At 37.6% G+C, this 20,239-nt stretch overlaps 1 protein-coding gene across 3 annotated transcripts in view; it reads left to right on the top strand.

Annotated features, from left to right (window-relative positions):
• Window positions 1-20,239, top strand: part of HERC2 (HECT and RLD domain containing E3 ubiquitin protein ligase 2) — a 113,443-nt gene that overhangs the window by 50,009 nt on the left and 43,195 nt on the right. For all 3 annotated transcript variants that reach the window (XM_055701450.1, XM_055701451.1, XM_055701449.1), the window contains exons 28-53: window positions 340-472; window positions 582-709; window positions 829-1,024; window positions 1,622-1,758; window positions 2,270-2,443; window positions 2,526-2,662; window positions 2,756-2,907; window positions 3,302-3,493; window positions 4,322-4,509; window positions 5,016-5,208; window positions 5,810-5,992; window positions 6,588-6,772; window positions 8,433-8,580; window positions 8,674-8,870; window positions 9,105-9,335; window positions 10,609-10,744; window positions 11,310-11,453; window positions 12,775-12,917; window positions 13,127-13,394; window positions 13,549-13,691; window positions 15,092-15,190; window positions 15,288-15,456; window positions 15,570-15,695; window positions 16,463-16,571; window positions 16,720-16,859; window positions 18,541-18,731. In XM_055701450.1, coding sequence (XP_055557425.1) covers window positions 340-472; window positions 582-709; window positions 829-1,024; window positions 1,622-1,758; window positions 2,270-2,443; window positions 2,526-2,662; window positions 2,756-2,907; window positions 3,302-3,493; window positions 4,322-4,509; window positions 5,016-5,208; window positions 5,810-5,992; window positions 6,588-6,772; window positions 8,433-8,580; window positions 8,674-8,870; window positions 9,105-9,335; window positions 10,609-10,744; window positions 11,310-11,453; window positions 12,775-12,917; window positions 13,127-13,394; window positions 13,549-13,691; window positions 15,092-15,190; window positions 15,288-15,456; window positions 15,570-15,695; window positions 16,463-16,571; window positions 16,720-16,859; window positions 18,541-18,731 — 4,242 coding nt within the window. The remainder of the gene's footprint in view (window positions 1-339; window positions 473-581; window positions 710-828; window positions 1,025-1,621; window positions 1,759-2,269; window positions 2,444-2,525; window positions 2,663-2,755; window positions 2,908-3,301; window positions 3,494-4,321; window positions 4,510-5,015; window positions 5,209-5,809; window positions 5,993-6,587; window positions 6,773-8,432; window positions 8,581-8,673; window positions 8,871-9,104; window positions 9,336-10,608; window positions 10,745-11,309; window positions 11,454-12,774; window positions 12,918-13,126; window positions 13,395-13,548; window positions 13,692-15,091; window positions 15,191-15,287; window positions 15,457-15,569; window positions 15,696-16,462; window positions 16,572-16,719; window positions 16,860-18,540; window positions 18,732-20,239) is intronic.

The following is a 20,239-nucleotide window of genomic DNA, read 5'->3' as shown; positions in this document are numbered from 1 at the left end:
CACCTCCTTTATCAAAAAAATCCACAAGTAAGTCCTTGATAGGAGGATAGGATGCCAATAATGATGAGTCAGGAGAATATAATCAAAAATCAGGTGACCTGGTTAAAAGCCGTAGTGGCTTTGTTCCTTGTTCTTCATACAAGAAGAATAATATAAGGTAGTCTTTGTAGTGTTGTGTATTAAATAGTGCATACGGCATGTTGTATCTTACTTCTGAATGTCAGTTCAGATTGTGGAGGTTACTCAGCGTTATTCAAATGCTGGCTGTAGTATTTTGGGTCTTTTCATTGTATTTAACACCAAACTTAAATAGAGGCTGTTGTTGTGTGTTTTTTGTAGGACTTCTTGTGTCAGATAGAGAGATACTGTAAACAGTGTCACTTAACAACACCAATCATATTTCCTCCTGAGCATCCTGTGGAAGAAGTAGGACGTTTGTTATTATGTTGTCTTCTGAAACATGAAGATTTGGGTAGGTAGGCTTGTGGTATAGCTGTCTCAGCATACATTTTGGACCAGTTTAATCTCTGCTATGGATGATTTTGGAAATGCGTATTCAGAGATTGTCTCTTCCCATTAAGGTCATGTAGCATTGTCTCTTGTTCATCCTGGTACCCTTGGAGTTGACCAGGTAAAGCACAAAACCTTACCAAAATCTGTAGTGGATGTGTGTCGTGTTGTCTACCAAGCAAAATGCTCACTGATTAAGGTAAGCCTCCTACCTGCTGAAGTTTAGATTATATTTCATTTGAAGTATTTTATTAAAAAGCTATGTATTCACTTTGTTGTATATTGAACAGTAACCTAGTCTTTCAATGGCTTTTCTAGACCCATCAAGAACAAGGACGTTCTTACAAGGAAGTTTGTGCTCCTGTAATTGAGCGTTTGAGATTCTTATTCAATGAACTACGTCCTGCAGTTTGCAATGATCTCTCTATAATGTCTAAATTTAAGCTTCTGAGTTCCTTGCCCCGATGGCGGAGGGTAGCTCAGAAATTAATTAGAGAGAAAAGGAAAAAAAGAGGTAAGGTGACATTAATATTGTATTTTCTTTGAAACAATGAAAATCAATCTCATTCCAAGGTTTGCTGCTTTATATTTGAGGCTCTTGTTAGCTAAAGCATCAAAGCTGTTTGCTTTCTGCTGCTTTTTCATGACACTTTCTAAATCTGTGGTTACACGTTAGTTCCTACAGCAGTAACAGGCAGACAAGAGTCAAGTGTAGGTGAAGCATGCTGCTTTGTGATCCAGCATATTAAAAACGATCCATCAGTTTCAGTCCCTCTGAATTGGTTTTAGTAAAGTTTAATTAGAAGTGGCATCTTAGTAAAAATGTTTTATTAAAATAGCATAGTCAAAGAACTATTCAGCTGGAAATAAATCCATGTGGTGAACAAACACCAAAGTGCTTTTGAAGTTGGTCTTTACAAATAAAAGCATACTGTGGATATTACCAGAGCTGATTTGATAATAATTGGACATAGAGTTCACAAAGGGTACATTTTCCTTATTACAGGCAGATCTTAAGCATTCTGTATGCTTAGGTTACCGTGCAAACCTAAAAATGTGATACTGTAAATGTCATCAGATTACATGAAAGAATAGCTTTTTTTATTTCTAGTGCCAAAAAAATCTGAATCTGCTGATGTGGAGGAATCCAAAATTGGAAACGAAGAGAGTGATTTAGAAGAATCCTGTGTGGTACCTCACAGTCCTGTACCTATAGATAAAAGGCCCATAGCAATTAAATCACCCAAGGTAGGACATCAGATTTTGAATCAACCTTGTGAATAAAAAATAAAAATAACAAGAGGAAAAAATGTGAGCTAAAGCATGATTGCTATAACTTGACATTTAATATTCTGATAATGGTGTTTAGGATATATAATTAAGCATGGCGCATTGTTTTAGTGAAACCTGAAATAATTCTTAAAAATAAGCTTGTGCATTGCATATTTACAAAATGTAAAGATACCTTCTCTAATTTTTAGATTACTTATAATCTTAGAAATGTTCAGGTAAAACTTCATTTCAAAATAAAAGGTTGTGATATGTTACTCCCTATTTTTTTCTCTTAATATTAATGCATGTGAAATCTTATGTAGCAATTGTAAGCAAGATAGTGAGATACAAATAATGCTAATCTCCTGGCTTTGAAGAATTTTTTTTCCCTCCTAGTATTTAAAATTTGGACATGATTTTACATAACTTATATTTTTAGTAATTTTAAACAATTTAATTTTTAACATACTACCTTCCTGTTTTGCAGGATAAGTGGCAGCCACTTTTGAGTACAGTTACAGGTGTCCACAAATACAAATGGCTAAAGCAAAATGTCCAAGGCTTGTATCCCCAGTCTGCCCTCCTTAACACCATTGTTGATTTTGCACTTAAAGAAGAGCCAGTGGATGTAGAAAAAATGAGAAAATGTTTATTAAAACAGGTAAAATAGATGAAAATGGGCTTGTGTTTATTAGCAGTTCAATCAAGTATGACAATTTTTTTAATTTTTTTTTCTCTTGCAGTTGGAAAGAGCAGAAGTTCGTCTGGAGGGAATAGATACTATTCTGAAACTGGCAGCAAAAAATTTTTTGCTCCCGTCTGTGCAGTATGCTATGTTCTGTGGATGGCAGAGGCTTATTCCAGAAGGAGCCAATATAGGGTAAAACTTTTTGTTGCCTTTGCTTTTACAGTACTTCATTAAAAAAACCCCAAACAACCATATTTATTTTTTTCTTATTGTTTTCCTGTGAAGGGAACCTCTTACTGACTGCTTGAAGGATGTTGATCTGATCCCACCATTCAACAGAATGCTGCTGGAAGTAACTTTTGGAAAGTTGTATGCATGGGCTATTCAGAATGTCCGGAACATCTTGCTAGATGCTAATGCAAAATTTAAAGAACTAGGTGAATCTCATTTTATTGCTGTTGGCTGGGGTGAAAACTATTTTAAATGAATATAGTTGCCTTTTTTATTTTTAAAAAGTTTGCCATAATTGGGATCTTAAAAATGGTTCCCTTCGTTTGTGCTGAGAATTACTTTGATTTTCTGCCTGTCCATGTGTCATTCCACAGTCCCTGGCCCAACCTCCCTGAACTCACTTTTCAGTGTTTGATTACCCATTAGTAATACTTTACCGTTAAAATCTAAATTATAAAAGGTTTCTTGGGACTTCAGCTTGTAGGTTCTTAAAGCCAAGCAGGGAATAAAAAATGTTACATTGTCAATCAAACAAATCTATAACCTTTTTTGTTGTAGCTCCCAAATGCCAACTGACTTTGTTGTATTTATATTACACAGGTGTGCAGCCTGTTCCTCTACAAACAATTACTAATGAGAATCCAGCAGGACCAAGTCTTGGAACTATTCCACAAGCACGTTTTCTGCTGGTCATGCTCAACATGTTGACACTGCAGCATGGTGCTAATACCTTGAGCCTCCTTCTTAATTCTGGCATGCTAGCATTGACGCAAACAACACTGCGGCTGATAGGTACAAGATCTTGTTTGGAAGAAAGTACATGTTTCATAAATCTCCTGTATTTTTTTACCTGTTGGTGTACCCAAACTACAGAATTACTTTGCTGCTTAAAGATAGGACTTAATGCTATTTACATTTACCCTGATACAAACCCCGCATCTGTAAGCACTATTGAGAAGGAAGTTAGTTTGACCTTTAGCCTTTATTCAGTCATGATTTTTCTCCTAAGCCTTTGCTTTGGTCATCTGTTGCTAGAATTTAGGAGTGATAGTGTAGTTTTGGTGGAAACATTACAAATAAATGAAAAATGGAAAATATAAAATGAAAACATTAGAAACTGCCTACTCCCTTCTCATTCAGGTTCACTTGTCCTACCTATTAAAACCATTCCCAGTCTGCATATTGAAGCTGGAAGCTTCCTTTGTTTGTTCTGTTACCAGTTCTGTGGTGTCTTTTGCCATGATTCAAGTTATCATGCCTGTTCTTTCTTGGCTTTCTTAGATAATAGCAAATATTTGTTCCTGTAACTTGTATTTGACTGGAGTGCTCATAAGAAGTTTTTTTTTTTTTTTTACAAAAAATCTGTTAGTAGAACTAATATTTGTCAATTGTTTGTCATTTACTTTTGTTCAAAGTCCTGTGCATTGAAAACCATTACATCCTAGTTCCCTAAAAGCTCATCTGACTGTATCATGTGTTAGGTCAGCTTTCCTATTTGTTACTACTTTTCTATTGCAAACTTTATGTGCCTTAAAGTTTGTGTATATACCTTTATACGTATAAGGTATGTATAAAAACTTGTAGCTAGTTTTAATTTTTTTAATGTTTTTTCCTGTTTAGGACCTAGTTCTGACAACATTGAAGAAGATATGATTACCTCTTCTCATGGAGCGTCTGCCACAGTCCTAGAAGAGTCACGAAAGGAAAGCACACCTGTTCAGCTCCCTGTTTCTGGACCAGAGCTGGCAGCCATGATGAAAATTGGTACCAGAGTGGTGAGAGGGGTAGACTGGAAGTGGGGTGATCAGGTACAAATTCTTTCATACAGGTTTGGCTGTGTTAAAAGCTAAAGTCTCTATTCAGTGGACTGTGTGAATTTTATGTTCAAACTTTAGAGGTCATTTTTCATTTCAAAGACTTGGAGTGTTAATATAAAATATGTTAATCATTTGTTTAGCATCAGCTTTGGAGATGAAAGTTCTTTTTTAATGAGACTGTTCTGATTCACAGTTTAACAAGAAACTGCTTTTTTTCTACAGTATTATACACAACCATCTAGGTGTGTATGGCACTCTATGTAGTACACAGTAAAATAGATTTAAACATGAGTGTTGCTGCAGTTTACTGAGGTGATTGCTTTTTGGGGACTATGAAATGCTTTCCAATTTTATGCTCTCTTTGGAAACATTATTGAGTGTTTTCTACCTAACCATTAGGTTAGCAGCAAAAAAGAGCAATTACATTATTATCTTATGAACTTTGGATGCGAATTAGCGTTGTTGGTTGTGTAACTTGAGCACCTCTCTTCGGTCAGGATGGACCCACTCCAGGTTTGGGTCGTGTGATTGGAGAATTGGGAGAAGATGGCTGGATCAGAGTGCAGTGGGACACTGGAAGTACAAATTCTTACAGAATGGGGAAGGAGGGAAAGTATGATCTCAAACTAGCTGAGCCACCACCAGCAACGCAACCCACAACAGAAGATTCAGACACTGAGGACGATTCTGGTAAAAAAGCATATGTATTTTTTTAAATAAAAGTGGAGGCAGGGTTTTCGTTGAATTCAAAAATTGTTATCTTGTAATATGAAGAAGCTTCTTTCGCAGGATGAAATGCTTCATCAAAGATGATTAAATTAATAGGTGTATGTGACTATAATCTTTCTTAAGGTAGCTTTACTGTCAGAAAGGAGGATAGAAAGGATGGTATCACATTTGCTGCATATTCATGGGACAAAGAAAACACTGTTATCCAACTGAAATAGTTTGTTACAGATAGCAGGAGGTATAATTTTCAACATATGGTAATGCAATTCTAAAGTATGGGGGTTTTATATGGCCTAATTATACATCTAGTCACGCTGCTTCCCTATTCTTGGCACTGCATTTGGAATTTCTTTTGTGTACTGCTAGAGAATTAACTTGAAAATATCTGCACAAAATATCTGGTTTATATTTTGCTTTTACAGTTGGAAATAAGTAATCCTCTTAATCTGAAATCATCTTAGAAAAAATGTTTATAACCAGTTTCTCACATCATGTTTGTTTCAGAACTCTTTGTGAAACAGATTAACTCTAATATTAATTTGCCTTTTGTATCTCCCTTCAGAAGGAGAACAAGTTGAAAGGAATCTCCACCCCACTTCCATGATGCTGACAAGTACTGTCAACCTGTTGCAGACACTGTGTCTCTCTGCTGGTGTCCATGCTGAAGTCATGCAAAGTGATGCTACTAGGACTTTGTGTGGTCTACTCCGTATGCTTGTGGAGAGTGGAACAACAGATAAATCAGGTATATCATATGGAAACAGTCTGATTCAGCTATGTGCGTCTATTTTGTGTGTTCTTGTCTCGTAACTTTGTATATTTTTTGTTACTAGTTTTTAATCCTTTAAGGCCAAAGGCTAGAAAATGCATTTTCAGAGTTTTTAAAATCTTAATTGTTAGCAAAGGAAACATTAAGTGATCTTGAGCATTCTTAGAACGTAAGCAGTGAAAGTAGGAAACATGCATGAGATGTGGAGCATGCGGATCTGTATGGTTGGCTTAGACAATGAATTTCTTTGAATTTCTTAGCAGTCTTTTTCTGTTTGGGGACAACAGTATAGCTGGATATGTCATATTAATTTCCATAGCTGCTATGTAATATCAGAAGTAATGCTGTTAACTACTTCGAAATGAGGGAACAGTATAAGGATGAGAATTGTTTTAAAGGCATATTTAATAAAATTAATTACAGGCTCTAAAACAGAAGTTAATAGTTATGTAAAGACAGTGAAGTAGCTCAGTGTTGTGATTTGTCCAAAAAAAGCCCCATGTAGTATATAGAGAATTACGTAGCTGGTGGAAAAGTCAACTGTTTTATGTATATATCTTTTTGTTTTTAGCTTCCTTGCCAAATAAATTAGTTTATAAAGAACAGCATAGGAGTTGGTGCACGCTGGGATTCATTCGAAGTATAGCACTCATGCCTCAGATGTGCAGCACTCTTAGTACATCTCAGTGGATAACTTTGCTAATGAAAATTGTTGAGGGGCATGAATCTTTCACTGCTGCTTCACTACAGAGACAGGTAATGTGTGTATTTCCAAATTACTTTGATAGGCAATGAATTTAATAGACTTCAGTTGTCATTTTTTTTTAAAAAAGTATTTTAAAAAACAGATGGGAAATGTCATATCAGTTTTAAATTAATTGGGAAAAAACGTCGTCTTATATTTAGTATTCATTGTTTTAGATACACATCTGTAAGTTTTTGAGCTGTCAGGGCACTACAGAAGACTCCTGCGTTCTGTTGAAAGCCTGGAAGTTTTGTACAGATGAGAGACCAAAACAGTGTTCCAAAAATATATTCCAGAAACTTCCGATATAATGTTCCTAGAAGTTGAATAAAGAAAAGAATAACAAAAAGATTGTTAGGAAAGATGTGCAATTTCATTTTCATTCATAACGTTATCAAATTGTGTATTATCTCCTGTCCTTCCTTCCATAGTAAACTGCTGTTACTATTTTAATTTGTCTCTCTTAGGAAAGCTGCATCTTTGTATCTTATTTTGGTGTTGTATGTCCCCTTTCCCCTTTTCTTTTTTTCTTCTTTTTTTTCTTTTTTCCTTTGTTTTTTCCTTTCCTTAGTCTTTATCATGAGATTAAAAAGCAACCTTATCATGGAGTAAGTCTTCCAAGTTTTAAGGCCTAGGGATCAAAAGATCTTAATCTTTCCCTTGATGAGGCATCAGCATTTTTTAACTAAAGCCTTGTATCATAAAGGCATGTACATTTTTGTGTCATCTTCCAGCAAATTCTTGGCACTGTTTTTAGTTTGATGAGAGATCTTTTATCATCGAGGAGTTGGTGCGTTAGTCATCTGTGCTGCTCGGGGAATACTTGAGAGAAATGACCATTCCTCATGTACCAGCGTCTAACTTAAAGAGAAAAAGATGAGACTTGGAAGTTTTAGAAAGACGTGTTACTGACAGAAGTTTACAAGAAGACAGATCTTTTCACTGTTATCGGTCACTTGTATTGGTCTTCTGGGTAGAAGATGAGGAACTTCTGAGGAACCAGAAATACTCCAGAATGTGCAGCTCCATCTGCTCTTTGATACTGCAGCACTACACCTTCCCATGCTACTCATCAGTCCTGCACTGAGTGTCTAGGTTTAGAGATGCCAGTCTGTTCCTTCTGTACTGTGTCAGAGGCTGTAGTTTCACAGTAAATGCTTTTGGGTGTCACTGCAATTGCTTTTTGCCTTCTTGTATCATTCAGCTTTCTATCTCATGACTTTTAATTATCATACCCTCATTGCAGAACACTTGGAAGCTTTCATTCTGAAATACATCTTAATACGAAGTTCTGAGTCTGGAGTCTGAACAAACCTTCCCATTTCTGTATTGCTATTTTTCCTATGCATTTTAGTCATTTATGTTGTTTCTCAGTGTGTGTTTGTGTCATGTACTGAGTATTGAAGAGGTTGGATTCACTAATATAATGTGCCGATAAAATTGTTACTGACTTTGAACTGGCGCAACTTCTTTTAAAATATTCCTTATGAAAGTGAATGGAAGATCAGTATGTCTGTAATTTCCACAGCTGGAAAGAAATCAGCATAGTAGAAAGAACTACGAGGAAAGCTAACTTTTAAAATGCCTTTCTTCCGTGCTTAGTATATTTGAGAATTTCTTTAATACTTGGTGACTTAGAATGGAATAACGCTCATTTTGTTCTCTTTTTAGATTCTTGCTGTACATTTATTGAAAGCAGTACTTCCATCCTGGGATAAAAATGAAAGGTCAAGAGACATGAAATTTCTTGTGGAAAAACTGTTTGGATTTTTAGGCAGCCTGCTTAGTACTTGTTCTTCAGATATCCCACTGCTCAGAGGTAGAGGAATTTTCCCTCAGTGGCTTATTTTTATGTATAGTAAATGTGTGTGTTAAATTGATAAATGTTGTGCAATTGCTTTTGTCTTCTTAGAATCTACTCTGAGAAGGAGAAAGGCCAGGCCCCAAGCATCTCTAACTGCCACTCACAGTAGTACTTTAGCAGAAGAAATAGTGGCACTGCTGAGGACGCTCCATTCGCTCAGCCAGTGGAATGGACTCATAAACAAGTACATCAACTCTCAGCTAACCTCCATCACCCACATCTTTGCAGGAAAACAGTCAGAAGGGGTAGTTTCCACGTTTTAAAATAAGCTCATTTTTATAGCAATATTTATTTTGAAATTATAAATACTAAATGTAAACAATATTAAGCTTAATTTTGAAACCATTTTTCTATTTTTATATATATATATGTATTTATGTCGTAATTTTTAAATTGAAGTATGTGTGCTTAACTGTATTTTAAAGCAGATAAAAGTGTATGTTGTTCTCCCTACAGTTAATGGTGTTGTTCTTTGTTAGGCTCTGTTGGATGACTACTTTCCTGACACTGAGAATCCAGAGGTGGGAGGCCTAATGGCAGTGTTAGCAGTGATTGGCGGCATAGACAGTCGCTTGAGACTGGGTGGACAAGTAGTTCATGATGAATTTGGAGAAGGCACAGTGACGCGCATTACCCCGAAAGGGAAAATCACTGTACAGTTCTATGACATGCGAACATGCAGAGTGTGCCCTCTGAATCAACTGAAACCAGTAAGTTTGTTTTGTTGAGTCTGCAGTAGAGGGAAGAGTATGGGTTAAGATTCTGATACAGTGCAAAGAAAATACTTGTTCTTCTTTGGGTAAATACATTGACATTCAACACATACCATGCTCTGAATGCAAATCTAAGATGGTATTCATCCAAACCCCTATAAGGCCTTTAAAGCCTGTCCTTATTTTTTGAGGAGGTGAAAGGAGAAGGAATTTGAGCTGAACTCCTTTGACTTGAAGTAAACTCTCAAGTCATGAAAATATGATTTATAGCTCTTACATGAGAGGAACTGTTTGTTTATATTTAACTTGATTTCCTAACTAATGTAGAAAGTCTTGGATGTTTTCATTTGAATCTTAATGTCAAGTTTGTTGATATGGCTTTAGTGAAAGTACAGTCAAAGTGCCTGGTCTGCTTGAGATGCTGCAGTTCTTCCTTGCTCTGACTCTGTGTTACTTTTTCACCAAGCAGACCTGCAACTGTGTGCTACAAGTAGAGGAGCTCTGTAGGGAATAGCAGTCCTCTCCAGTTGTTCCTGGTTGTTGTGGTTTAACTTCAGCGAGCAACTAGGTACTACAGAGCTGCTAGCTCACTCCCCACCCCCTCGCCCCTCCCCAGTGGGATGGGGAGGAGAATCAGAAAAAGGTAACACCCGTGGGTTGAGATAAGAACAGTTTAATAGTTGAAGTAAAGTAAAAATAATAACAACAACAATAATAATTGTAATAGAGGAATAAAATCCAAGGGGAAAAAAACAACCACAAAACCCCCAAAGTGATGCACAACGCAATTGCTCACCACCTGCTGACTGATGCCCAGCCAGTTCCTGAGCAGGGATTGACAGGTCCTGGTCAACTCCCTGCAGTTTATTTACTGAGCGCCATGTTCTAAGGTATGGGAATATCCCTTTGGCTTGCAGGTTGGCTGTCTGGGCTCTGCTCCCTCCCAGCCTTTTGTGTACCTGCTCGCTCTCAGAGCATGTGAAACTGAAAAGTCCTTGATTTAGAGTAAGCACTAATTAACACACTGATGTTTTAGTTGTTGCTATCAACATTATTTTCATACTAAATCCAAAACACAGCACTGTACCAGCTACTAAGAAGGAAATAACCCTGTTCCAGCTGAAACCAGGACATTAGTCAAAAGCAATAAGATGAATGATTCTTTTTCTCTTCTTCAGTTAATAACCATTGAAACTTCTGAATGATTTTGGAAAATGCTTATCTGTTGGTTTGCTTTTTTCTTTTGTCTGGTTCTTCCTCCACTGTCTAGCTTCCAGTTGTGGCTTTCAATGTGAACAACTTGCCTTTCACTGAACCGATGCTATCCATTTGGGCTCAACTAGTAAATCTGGCTGGAAGTAAAATAGAAAAACAAAGGATGAAGTCTCCCAACCAGGGTCTTTCAGGTACAGCTGGAGTTCTTTTGTTGTTTTTGTTGGGTTTTTTGGGTTTTTTTTTGTTTAATAGATGGATATACTGTGGGAAAAATACTAGTAACAGCAAATGTACGTAAGAAAAAGGTTTTCTGGAACCTTACTTTTTTTCAGTCGACGTTGAATAATATGAACTTACGAGACAAGTTTAGCTAGGAGATTAATTGCTCTGCACTGTAAGTGGAATATTGTTTTTACTTAGAGAAAATGTAAATGGGGTTTGGGGCTGGACTTGTATTGAATTGTTTAAAATATTGGATCCATATAACATCTTAACTGCACTTATTGTGCTGTTAGCTGTATGATTGTGCAGGGCATGAAAGTAGGAAAGCAGTGTTTTTAATATCATGAGTCATAGAATACTTTTTATCCAGATGCTGTTCAGACTACCTCATATCATCAGTATTTCACAAGCTTTCACACAGTGAGTTAAGATGCAAACTGATTTTTGAACTGAGGCTGTATGAATGGTACTTTCTTCTCTAACACAAGAGATTCCTGTGTATTAGTGCTAATAGCTGCTTAATATATCTGACAGGTCAAGTGGATTTGGATCTACTGCGATGCCAGCAATTAAAGCTGTACATACTGAAAGCAGGCCGGGCTCTGCTTTCTCACCAGGATACACTAAGACAGATCTTGTCTCAGCCAGCTGTTCAGGACTGTGCATTAAATCCTGCAGGTATTCTGAAACACAGCCTGAGTGTGCTGCTGTTTGTTTAGATGGTGGATAAAGTAGGTGACTATAACCCTTGCTAATGGCAATTGGAGGGTAGAAGCTAGGTTTGCCCTCTAAAGACTAAAAATTAAAATTCAGGAATGCTTTAATCTTACATATTAAAACTGAAAGAGGGTAGATTTATGTTAGATATTAGGAAGAAATTCTTTAGTGTGGGTTGTGAGACACTGAAACAGGTTGCCCAGAGAAGCTGTGGATGCCCCATCCCTGGCAGTGTTCAAGGCCAGGCTGGATGGGGCTCTGAGCAACCTGGTCTGGTGGAAGGTGCCCCTGCCCATGGCAGGGCGGTTGGAACTGGATGATTGTCAAGGTCTCTTCCAGCCCAAACCATTCTATGAAAAGCATTTTGACTTTTTAACTTAGGTTTTGAAGACTTACGTGGATCCAAGTGTTTGAGGCTTGAAATATATTTATTTTATTTGTATATTTCTGGGGTGGTTTGTCAGTTACCAAATTTTAAGTCAATGAATCCTTAATATTTTCCTGGGAATGGAATGTGGCTTGACTTCTACCATGAGGTTTTTGTTTTTGTTTGGTGGTTTTTTTTGGGGGGGGGGGGGGGGGGGGGAGGGGGGGGGTTGGGGGGGGGTGGTCCAGAACAGCATAAGTTACATGAGGACTACTGCTTGTTTTGTTACTGTTTCAAATATGAGAACTTCCTTTTGTTGGAGTTAAATGAAGAATCAGAACACTTCCCTGAGATAGCCACAATAAAGATGTAGGAAACATGAATGTTTATGCCAACAAGAATACAAAATCAACGATAAAAGTTGCAGAGCGTGAGCCAGTTGACTCAAAAAAGGTGCACCCTTTTAAAGGGGCAATAAACACCTATGGGGAGCTCTTCTCAAGAGCTGTATTAAAGGAGGGAAGTGACTTAATCCAGGAAGTATGCGCCATGGCTTTAGGGATCAATGAGATTGTTGGTTTTCTCTATGAAGTGTTCTGTCCTGGAAAGACCTTTCTATAATAATATTACTGTAAAAACTCAGAAGATACTTGTGCAAGTTCACTGTCCACTGAGCAGTTTCTGCTAGACATGTCTTAGGTGTGTTTTAGTAAAAATAGTGTTTATCTACAAGTTTCTCATTTGCTTTTTTTGTATGGAGATTGTGGCACACATGATTTAATCTTAAGCATGTGATTCCTGTGGAGACAAAATATGGAAGAAATAATATGTTTGATCAACCAGTATGCCCCAGAATAAGTCTCCTTATTGACTTCTATTACATGGTTTTGGTTAAAATAATGTTTTTGTTTCAAGAGGATGGAGCAGTTGCCTCTCCCGACATAGGAGATATGTCTCCTGAAGGACCTCAGCCTCCCATGATTCTTTTACAGCAACTTTTGACAGCTGCTACACAACCATCACCTGTGAAAGCAATATTTGACAAACAAGAGCTTGAGGTAGAGTCTGTCTTTTCTGCTAAGTAACCAAATAAATAAGTCTTTCTAATTCACAGTCAAACTGAAACTTGTTAAGCTATAGGCTTTAAAAAAAAAAAAGTGATACTGAACCCTTTTTGGCAAATAACCTTTAATTTCAGGTACACACACATGCAGAAACATATAAATACACTTGTTTTACTTGGACTGCTTGCTTTGTTCTCATTTAGGCTGCTGCTTTGGCAGTATGCCAATATCTGGCTGTAGAGTCTACGCATCCTTCAACACCAGTGTTTGAAGACTGCAGCTCTAGTGAAGCTACAACACCCATCACAGTGCAACATATCCGACCTACAAAAGCAAAGAAACGCAAGCAGTCTCCAATTCCACCCCTTCCCATCGTAGTTCAACTTATGGAAATGGGTTTTCCTAGGAAAAACATAGAATTTGCACTAAAATCTCTGTCTGGAACCTCTGGAAGTGCTTCTGGATTACCAGGTATTCCATTTAGTTAAATTAATGATTTTAGAAGTAGAAGGAAAATTGTGAGCAGGTTAAAATGCTACTGGGAGCAATTGTCACTTATCATTTTGGATACTATTTTAAGAATGTCAGAGAATCCCTTAGAGACAGACTTTGTGTTCTATATTAGGAGTAGAAGCCTTGGTTGGCTGGTTGTTGGATCATCCTGATGTTCAAATTACGGATCTCTCTGACGCTGATACTATCTCTGATGAATATTCAGATGAGGAAATAGCAGAGGAGGTGGAAGAAGCTGAAGCTGCTTGCCCTGTGGTAAGTATCAGCTAAGTAAAACCCAAGGCATGCTACCTGGCTGCAAATTTTCTAATTCTTTCCTTTTATGAGCTTTGGTTAAGAGTACAAGGACATTCTGCTTTCCCAAGCTTTCAAGACTGTAACGAGGACCACATTTGCCATATGTTTCTAGGGCATGTCATATAAGAGCTCAAGAATAATCTAGAAGTACTTATGTATGAAGAGCACAGGGGAAGAGTGGAATACATGTAGACGTTGAACGAGTGGTGGCTATAAGTATCCCTGATAGTTGGTCTCAGTTTCATCTGAGCAAACACTGTATCTGTAAAGGACTCCTTCCATGCTCCCCTCCCCCTCTCCCTTAATTTGATCTTGAAAAAAGTATGTTAGCTACAAGGAATGATGAGGAATTTATGAATAAATGACAAAAAAATGTCAGTGAAATAGCTTTTTCCTTACAAAAGCTATTTTCACTTACAGGTGATAAAATGACCTTTACAATGCCTATTGAGTGTGATGGCTTTAATGTGAATTTATTCGTCTTCTGTTGGCTTTCAGGAACTGTTTCAGTAAGGATTCGGCAATAAAGTGAAATGGGTTCTATATTTTTCTATTTGTTTTTTTATGGAGCTATGTTGAGTTTTCTGGCACGTGGGATTCCTGTAATTGAAAGAAATGTTTTATGTTTTAAAGGAAATTGACTTGACGTTGAGTTCTGGTACCTTTATCAGTATTTCAGTGAGAAACTGTGCTATGTATTGCCTTGAATGAAAAAAGATTTAATGCTCAATACAGAACAAAGTTTCCTGAAAATTGTCATTACAGCTGGAATGCAATAGTTCTCTTAACATTTTTTAAGTTAATCAAATCTCATAAGGAATAAGTTCTGATAGCTACAGTCTCGTCTTATCTTTTTCATCAGCTTGTTTTTCTATGGGAATAATTTAAATCCCATTGTACTATATAACAAAAAAAAAATAATTAGTAGTGGACTTTAGGAAGGATTACCGTTTACCATTGTTCTTTTCTTGGGTTCTTTTAATCTCTAAACAAGTAGCCTAAGAAGTGGAATGTGAATGTGTATCTGTGAGGCTAAGTTACTCACAAATCCTTTTTGTTCTAATTTCATTTGGCAAGCAGATTTCATAAAAGCAACTTGCAGCTTGTTTCACACGTTTTGAAAATTTGTGGCTATGTTCCTTGGCAAGTCATTTCTGAAACTAAACTTTAGCTTAAAGTAGATAGTAAATATTAGCACTATAGTTAGTTGAAGGTTTTTCCTATTTTTGGCATGCAACTTGGACATTATATGTGTTTGCTCTTGTTGGGTTATCTTCAGTCTCTGTTAACATTTTCATTTATCTGAATTAAAGACAGATTTTGTGACTGTTACATGTTTATTTTGGATCTTTTTCCAGGCAAGTGGCGCTGTTGTAACAGAGAGCCAGACCTATAAGAAACGAGCTGATTTCTTAAGTAATGATGACTATGCTGTGTATGTGAGGGAGAATATTCAGGTAAAGTATGATGATCAAAAACTGTATTGAAACTACTTTCCTTCTGCTACAAAAGTTCTTGCACAGCTATGGCATTCTGTTGTTTGTTTTCCCCTAGGTGGGGATGATGGTTAGGTGCTGCAGGACCTATGAGGAGGTTTGTGAAGGAGATGTAGGCAAAGTTATTAAATTGGATCGAGATGGATTGCATGACCTGAATGTACAGTGTGACTGGCAACAAAAGGGTGGTACTTACTGGGTCAGATACATCCATGTTGAGCTTTTAGGTAAGTTCACTGCTGACTGCTTTTGAATAAAAAACTGAATGATACATTAAAGGGAGATTTATTTTTGGAGGGGAAAAACTCACTCACCCTGCATTTATTCTTGCAACTGCTAGGATTCCCACCGCAGAGTTCAGCCTCTCATATCAAGATAGGTGACAAAGTTCGTGTGAAAAGCTCTGTTACCACACCCAAATACAAATGGGGATCAGTTACTCACCGAAGTGTGGGAGTTGTCAAAGGTAATGTCTATTTCAAAAGGGGCATGGGAAAATAGTAAAACTGGAAACCACAGACTTTCTGCAGTGTTTAAGGAGAGAATCTTTTAGACACAAATCACAGTTTTGTGGAATGCTGCCTAATAGGAAGAAAGTACAGAATGCATTTGATGTGTGTGATTAATTTGTAGACATGTAATCTGTGGCAGCCCATTTTGTTAGGTGTGTTCATCTGCTTTTTGAGCTGCTCCATTCATATGCAGTAAAGGACTTTCAGAATCTGTGCAGCTTCCTGTTGTAGTTCTCATTTATACTTTGGATGAGCCACAAATGCTTTTCCTTTAAGAAGGAATTCTAACTTGAAGACTTCACATGGTAGTGAGGAGGAAGTGGGGTGCACTAGTATCAAGCTGTAAGGAATGTTGTAGAAGTAATCTGTGGGGCACAGATTCTTTGAAGAGGTACAGATCTTGGTCATAGTACATTTGTGCTTAGAAGTACTCTCTCCATTCAGTAACTGTTAAATAAAAACAAATAAAAGAAATCGGAGTCAAGTAATTTAGATAGAATAATATATGTCTTCTAAAAAAAAATCTTTAGACCTCCCTTTCCCTCTGCCCCTTTTCCGGCTATCTGATGAGTTTAATATATAGTTCCATTAATGTGAAAGGTTACTTTTGAAGTTTTTTTTTATTACATATTTCTGCTCTGATGTTGCACTGGACACTTTCTGCTTCATTTTTTTATAGACGTTTGCAACACATTGTGTTTTCTCCATGTTTTTGTCACAGCTTTTAGTGCCAATGGAAAAGATGTCATCGTAGACTTTCCTCAGCAGTCTCATTGGACTGGCTTGTTGTCAGAAATGGAACTGGTTCCCAGCATTCATCCTGGAGTCACGTAAGTGATGATTTACATTTTTCTTAACTTGTAAGAGTTATCCTTTAGCTTTATTATGTTGTTTCCATTATCTTGACTTGTGTTACAAGTAACTTGTACTATGAAAACTACAAGAAATACACTTACTGTTGTTCTTTTGTGAAATCAGGTGTGATGGCTGTCAGATGTTTCCTATCAATGGGCCTAGATTCAAATGCAGAAACTGTGATGACTTTGACTTTTGTGAAACCTGTTTTAAAACTAGGAAGCACAATACCCGACACACTTTTGGCAGAATAAATGAACCGGGTGAGTTTCAGAATCTAAGTTTTCCTTAGATTAATTTAAAATGCATTGAATTAGTTTCTAAAAAAACAGTTCTAAAATTTCTGTACCTTAATGTAATGAAATTAGTGTTCAGACTGACCCTCTAGACAACAAAACATTTTTAGCAGATCATAGCACTGCTACAATGGCACATGGCAGACTACACCAGAACATCAACCCTTAAGCTTTCTTTGTAGTGTAAGAAAAGTTTTAAAAATATGCCTACGTGGCAGTAACTCGTTATGTCAGAATGGCATTTACAGCTACACCAAGAATAGAACATAGAATTCTGTAATCCTACTGCCTTTTGCAATCAGCCTAAATGTAGGTAAATGTAGCAGGTGCATCCTGAAATACCAAAGATACTGTCTTACCCCTCACTTGCTCTTCAGCAGTTTTGCCTATCACTGTGTGGTGGCTGTTACCTCTTTTCCTCCATGATGTGGAGACTTCAGAGGGGTGTGGTGGGAAAGGGAAGCCTTTTGAAAGACTTGACATTTTTGGTTTCTAAGTGAGGAATAGGTGCAGCCATTTTCACTCCAAAATTTTTGGGGTTATGCATTATTACGCAAAACTTAACTGACGCTAGCTTTTCTTTCTTTTCTCTCCACCTGTTTAAAAATCAGTCCAATCCCTAGCGTTTGCAAGGTGATGTTGGCTTCTGGACTAAACTCCTTCATATTTACACATAGCCAGGCTAATTGGTTTGGAAAATGATTAAAACTATTTCCCTACTAGAAAACACGAACGTGCATTGCATGTGTATGATGGTTTGTTTAAAGGGCAAGAAAGACTTTCCATTAATAAATCAGTTAATACAGTTTTACAGCTAGTATGGTGTGAATCTGTAATCCTCCGCGTTGCCCTGGATAGGGTAACAAGAGTTAGTATTCTTTTAGTCAGGCTTTCTAGAAGCTGCAAAGATCAGTGAAGGAAAGTAGAAGTGGGTTTTTGCAGGGAAGAAATCAACAACTCTCCAAACTGCCTCATCCTTGAACACGATTCAGAATTTGTAGTGTGGTAACATTAGCTGTGTCTGTTCTCCTGAAAGAGATTTTTATTGCAGGTTGGTTGCGTATTTTTCATATGCTGTGGTGGTGTACAAAATTTGTGTGCTGTGGGCCTGTGTTTTGAAGCATTTGTCATTATAAATATTTATTTATATTTCAAAAGGAAGGACCCTTTCAAGTGACTATTTAGTCAAGAATGTTAGTCTTTTAAGGATTCTGTCAGTTTAAAGATGGCATGCCCCTGTAATGTATTATCATTCGATTTTAGGAATTACTCTTAGCGTCTTACATTCCTGAAGAGAGTAATTATCTTAGTTTTTTTAATGTTTTTTTTTTTTACTAAATTATGCTTGGTTTCTTGGTACAAATCAATCATAAGTTTAAGAACAGAAAATGTGATTATTCCAAATGACAGACATGAAAACTTGTCTGGTAAAGTGCTTGAAACTAATGTAAAAAAAAATAAATCTTGAGCTATGCCCTTTAGGTGTGAGTAGTATTACTATACCTACGTGACGTGCTTCTGTGTTCTGCCTTCAGACTATGTACCCTAAGTCTTTGATATGTTATATTTCCTTTCACATTGCTTATGGGTTTAATAAAAGCAATTTTCTTTGAGAGGTATGTGCTTAACGTTTCACTTAACCATGCAGGTCAGTCTCCAGTCTTTTGTGGGCGTTCTGGAAAGCAGCTGAAGAGACGGCATAGTAGCCAGCGGGGAATGCTACTGGATGATTGGTCAAGAATAGTTAAAAATTTGAATGTCTCATCCTCTGTGAATCAGGCTTCACGTCTTATTGATGGTAGCGAGCAATGCTGGCAGTCTTCTGGCTCACAAGGAAAGGTAAATTCAGCCATAACTGCTTTGTTCTGGCATATTTCCTCTTAAGAGGATAAGTACCTTAAGTGAAATGTATTTGTTTGTTACCTTTGTGTAAGATAGAAGAGCACTAAAAACAAACATCGGAAGTACAAAACTGTGTTTCTTCCTAGTAAATGTGCCTATTTTTTTAAAGCTGAGCTTCATCTTTCTAAGTTACAAGGAACTTATACGTGATTTTTTTTTAATACAGGGTAATTACTGTATTCTGTAGTTGGTTAGGCGGTTACAGTTGTCTTTTCAGTACAATAACTGATGATGACAATTGTTCTTAACAGTCAACTTACATTTTACTTAAGCAAGTTTGTTGCAGCACAAAAAGCACCTGTGCTCTCACTAGCTAAAACCACCTCCAAGAACTCCCTCACTTGCATAATAGAATATCTTGAGTTGGAAGGGACCCATAAGGTTTGCTGACTCAACTCCCTGCTTCTTGCAGGACTACCTGAAACTAAACCATATGACTAAGAGCATAATCTGGATGCTCCTTGAATTCTGACAAGCTTGGTGCCGTGACCACTTCCCTGGGGTGCCTCTTCCACTGACCAACCACCCTGTCACACCTTTTCGTAATGTCCAGTCTGAACTTTGCCTGACACAGCTTCATTCCATCTCCTTGTGTCCTGTCACTCCTCACCAGAGAGAGGAGCTCAGCACCTCCCCCTCTTGAGGAAGTTGTAGATGGCGATGAGGTCTCCCCTCAGCCTTTTCCAAGCTGAACAAACCAAGTGACCTCATAAGTCTTGCCCTTGAGACCTTTTACCATTTTAGTTGCCCTTCTCCGGATGTAGTCTAGTAGTTTGATGTCTCTCTTCTACTGAGGCGCCCAAAACTGCACGCAGTACTTGATGGGGTCTCACTAGTGCAGTGCGGAGTGGGACAGTTTCCTCCCTCAACTGGCTAGCTATGCTGTGCTTGATGCACCCCAGGGCACAGCTGGCCCTTTTGGCTGCCAGGGCACACTGTTGATTCATATTCAATTTGCCATCAGCCCACATCCCCAGATCTCTGTACATGGGCCTGCTCTCCAGCCTCTTGTCCCCCAGTTTATATGTATAAGGAAGATTACCTTGTCCCAGGTGGAGAGTCTGGCACTTGCTCTTGCTAAATTTCATGTGGTGATTGCCCAGCTCTCTAGTCTATCCAGATCTCTCTGTAAGGCCTCTCTACTCTTCAGGGTGTGCACAGCTGCTCCTAGTTTACTATCACTGGCAACCTTGCTTAATGTACAATAACTCATGTGTCCAGGTCATTTATAAAAAACATTGTTCCTTAGTTTATGGCTTACTGGTTTTATTGGCCCACAGCATTGCTTTGGGACCAGGATTTGCAGCTAGGCTTCTGTCCAGCGTGTTTAGATGCTCTGTTGATGGTTATGCTGAGAATATTCCCAAGTACCTTTTCATCAGTTTGTCTACAGACTGTCACAAAAGTTTTACATTATATCCCATTGCTTGACCTCTGATGGTATT

Source organism: Falco cherrug, chromosome 2 (genome assembly GCF_023634085.1).
Source record: "Falco cherrug isolate bFalChe1 chromosome 2, bFalChe1.pri, whole genome shotgun sequence".
Taxonomy (NCBI): Eukaryota; Metazoa; Chordata; class Aves; order Falconiformes; family Falconidae; genus Falco; species Falco cherrug.
Note: the sequence above shows the minus strand (reverse complement) of the source record. Positions and strands in the feature narration are given on the sequence as shown.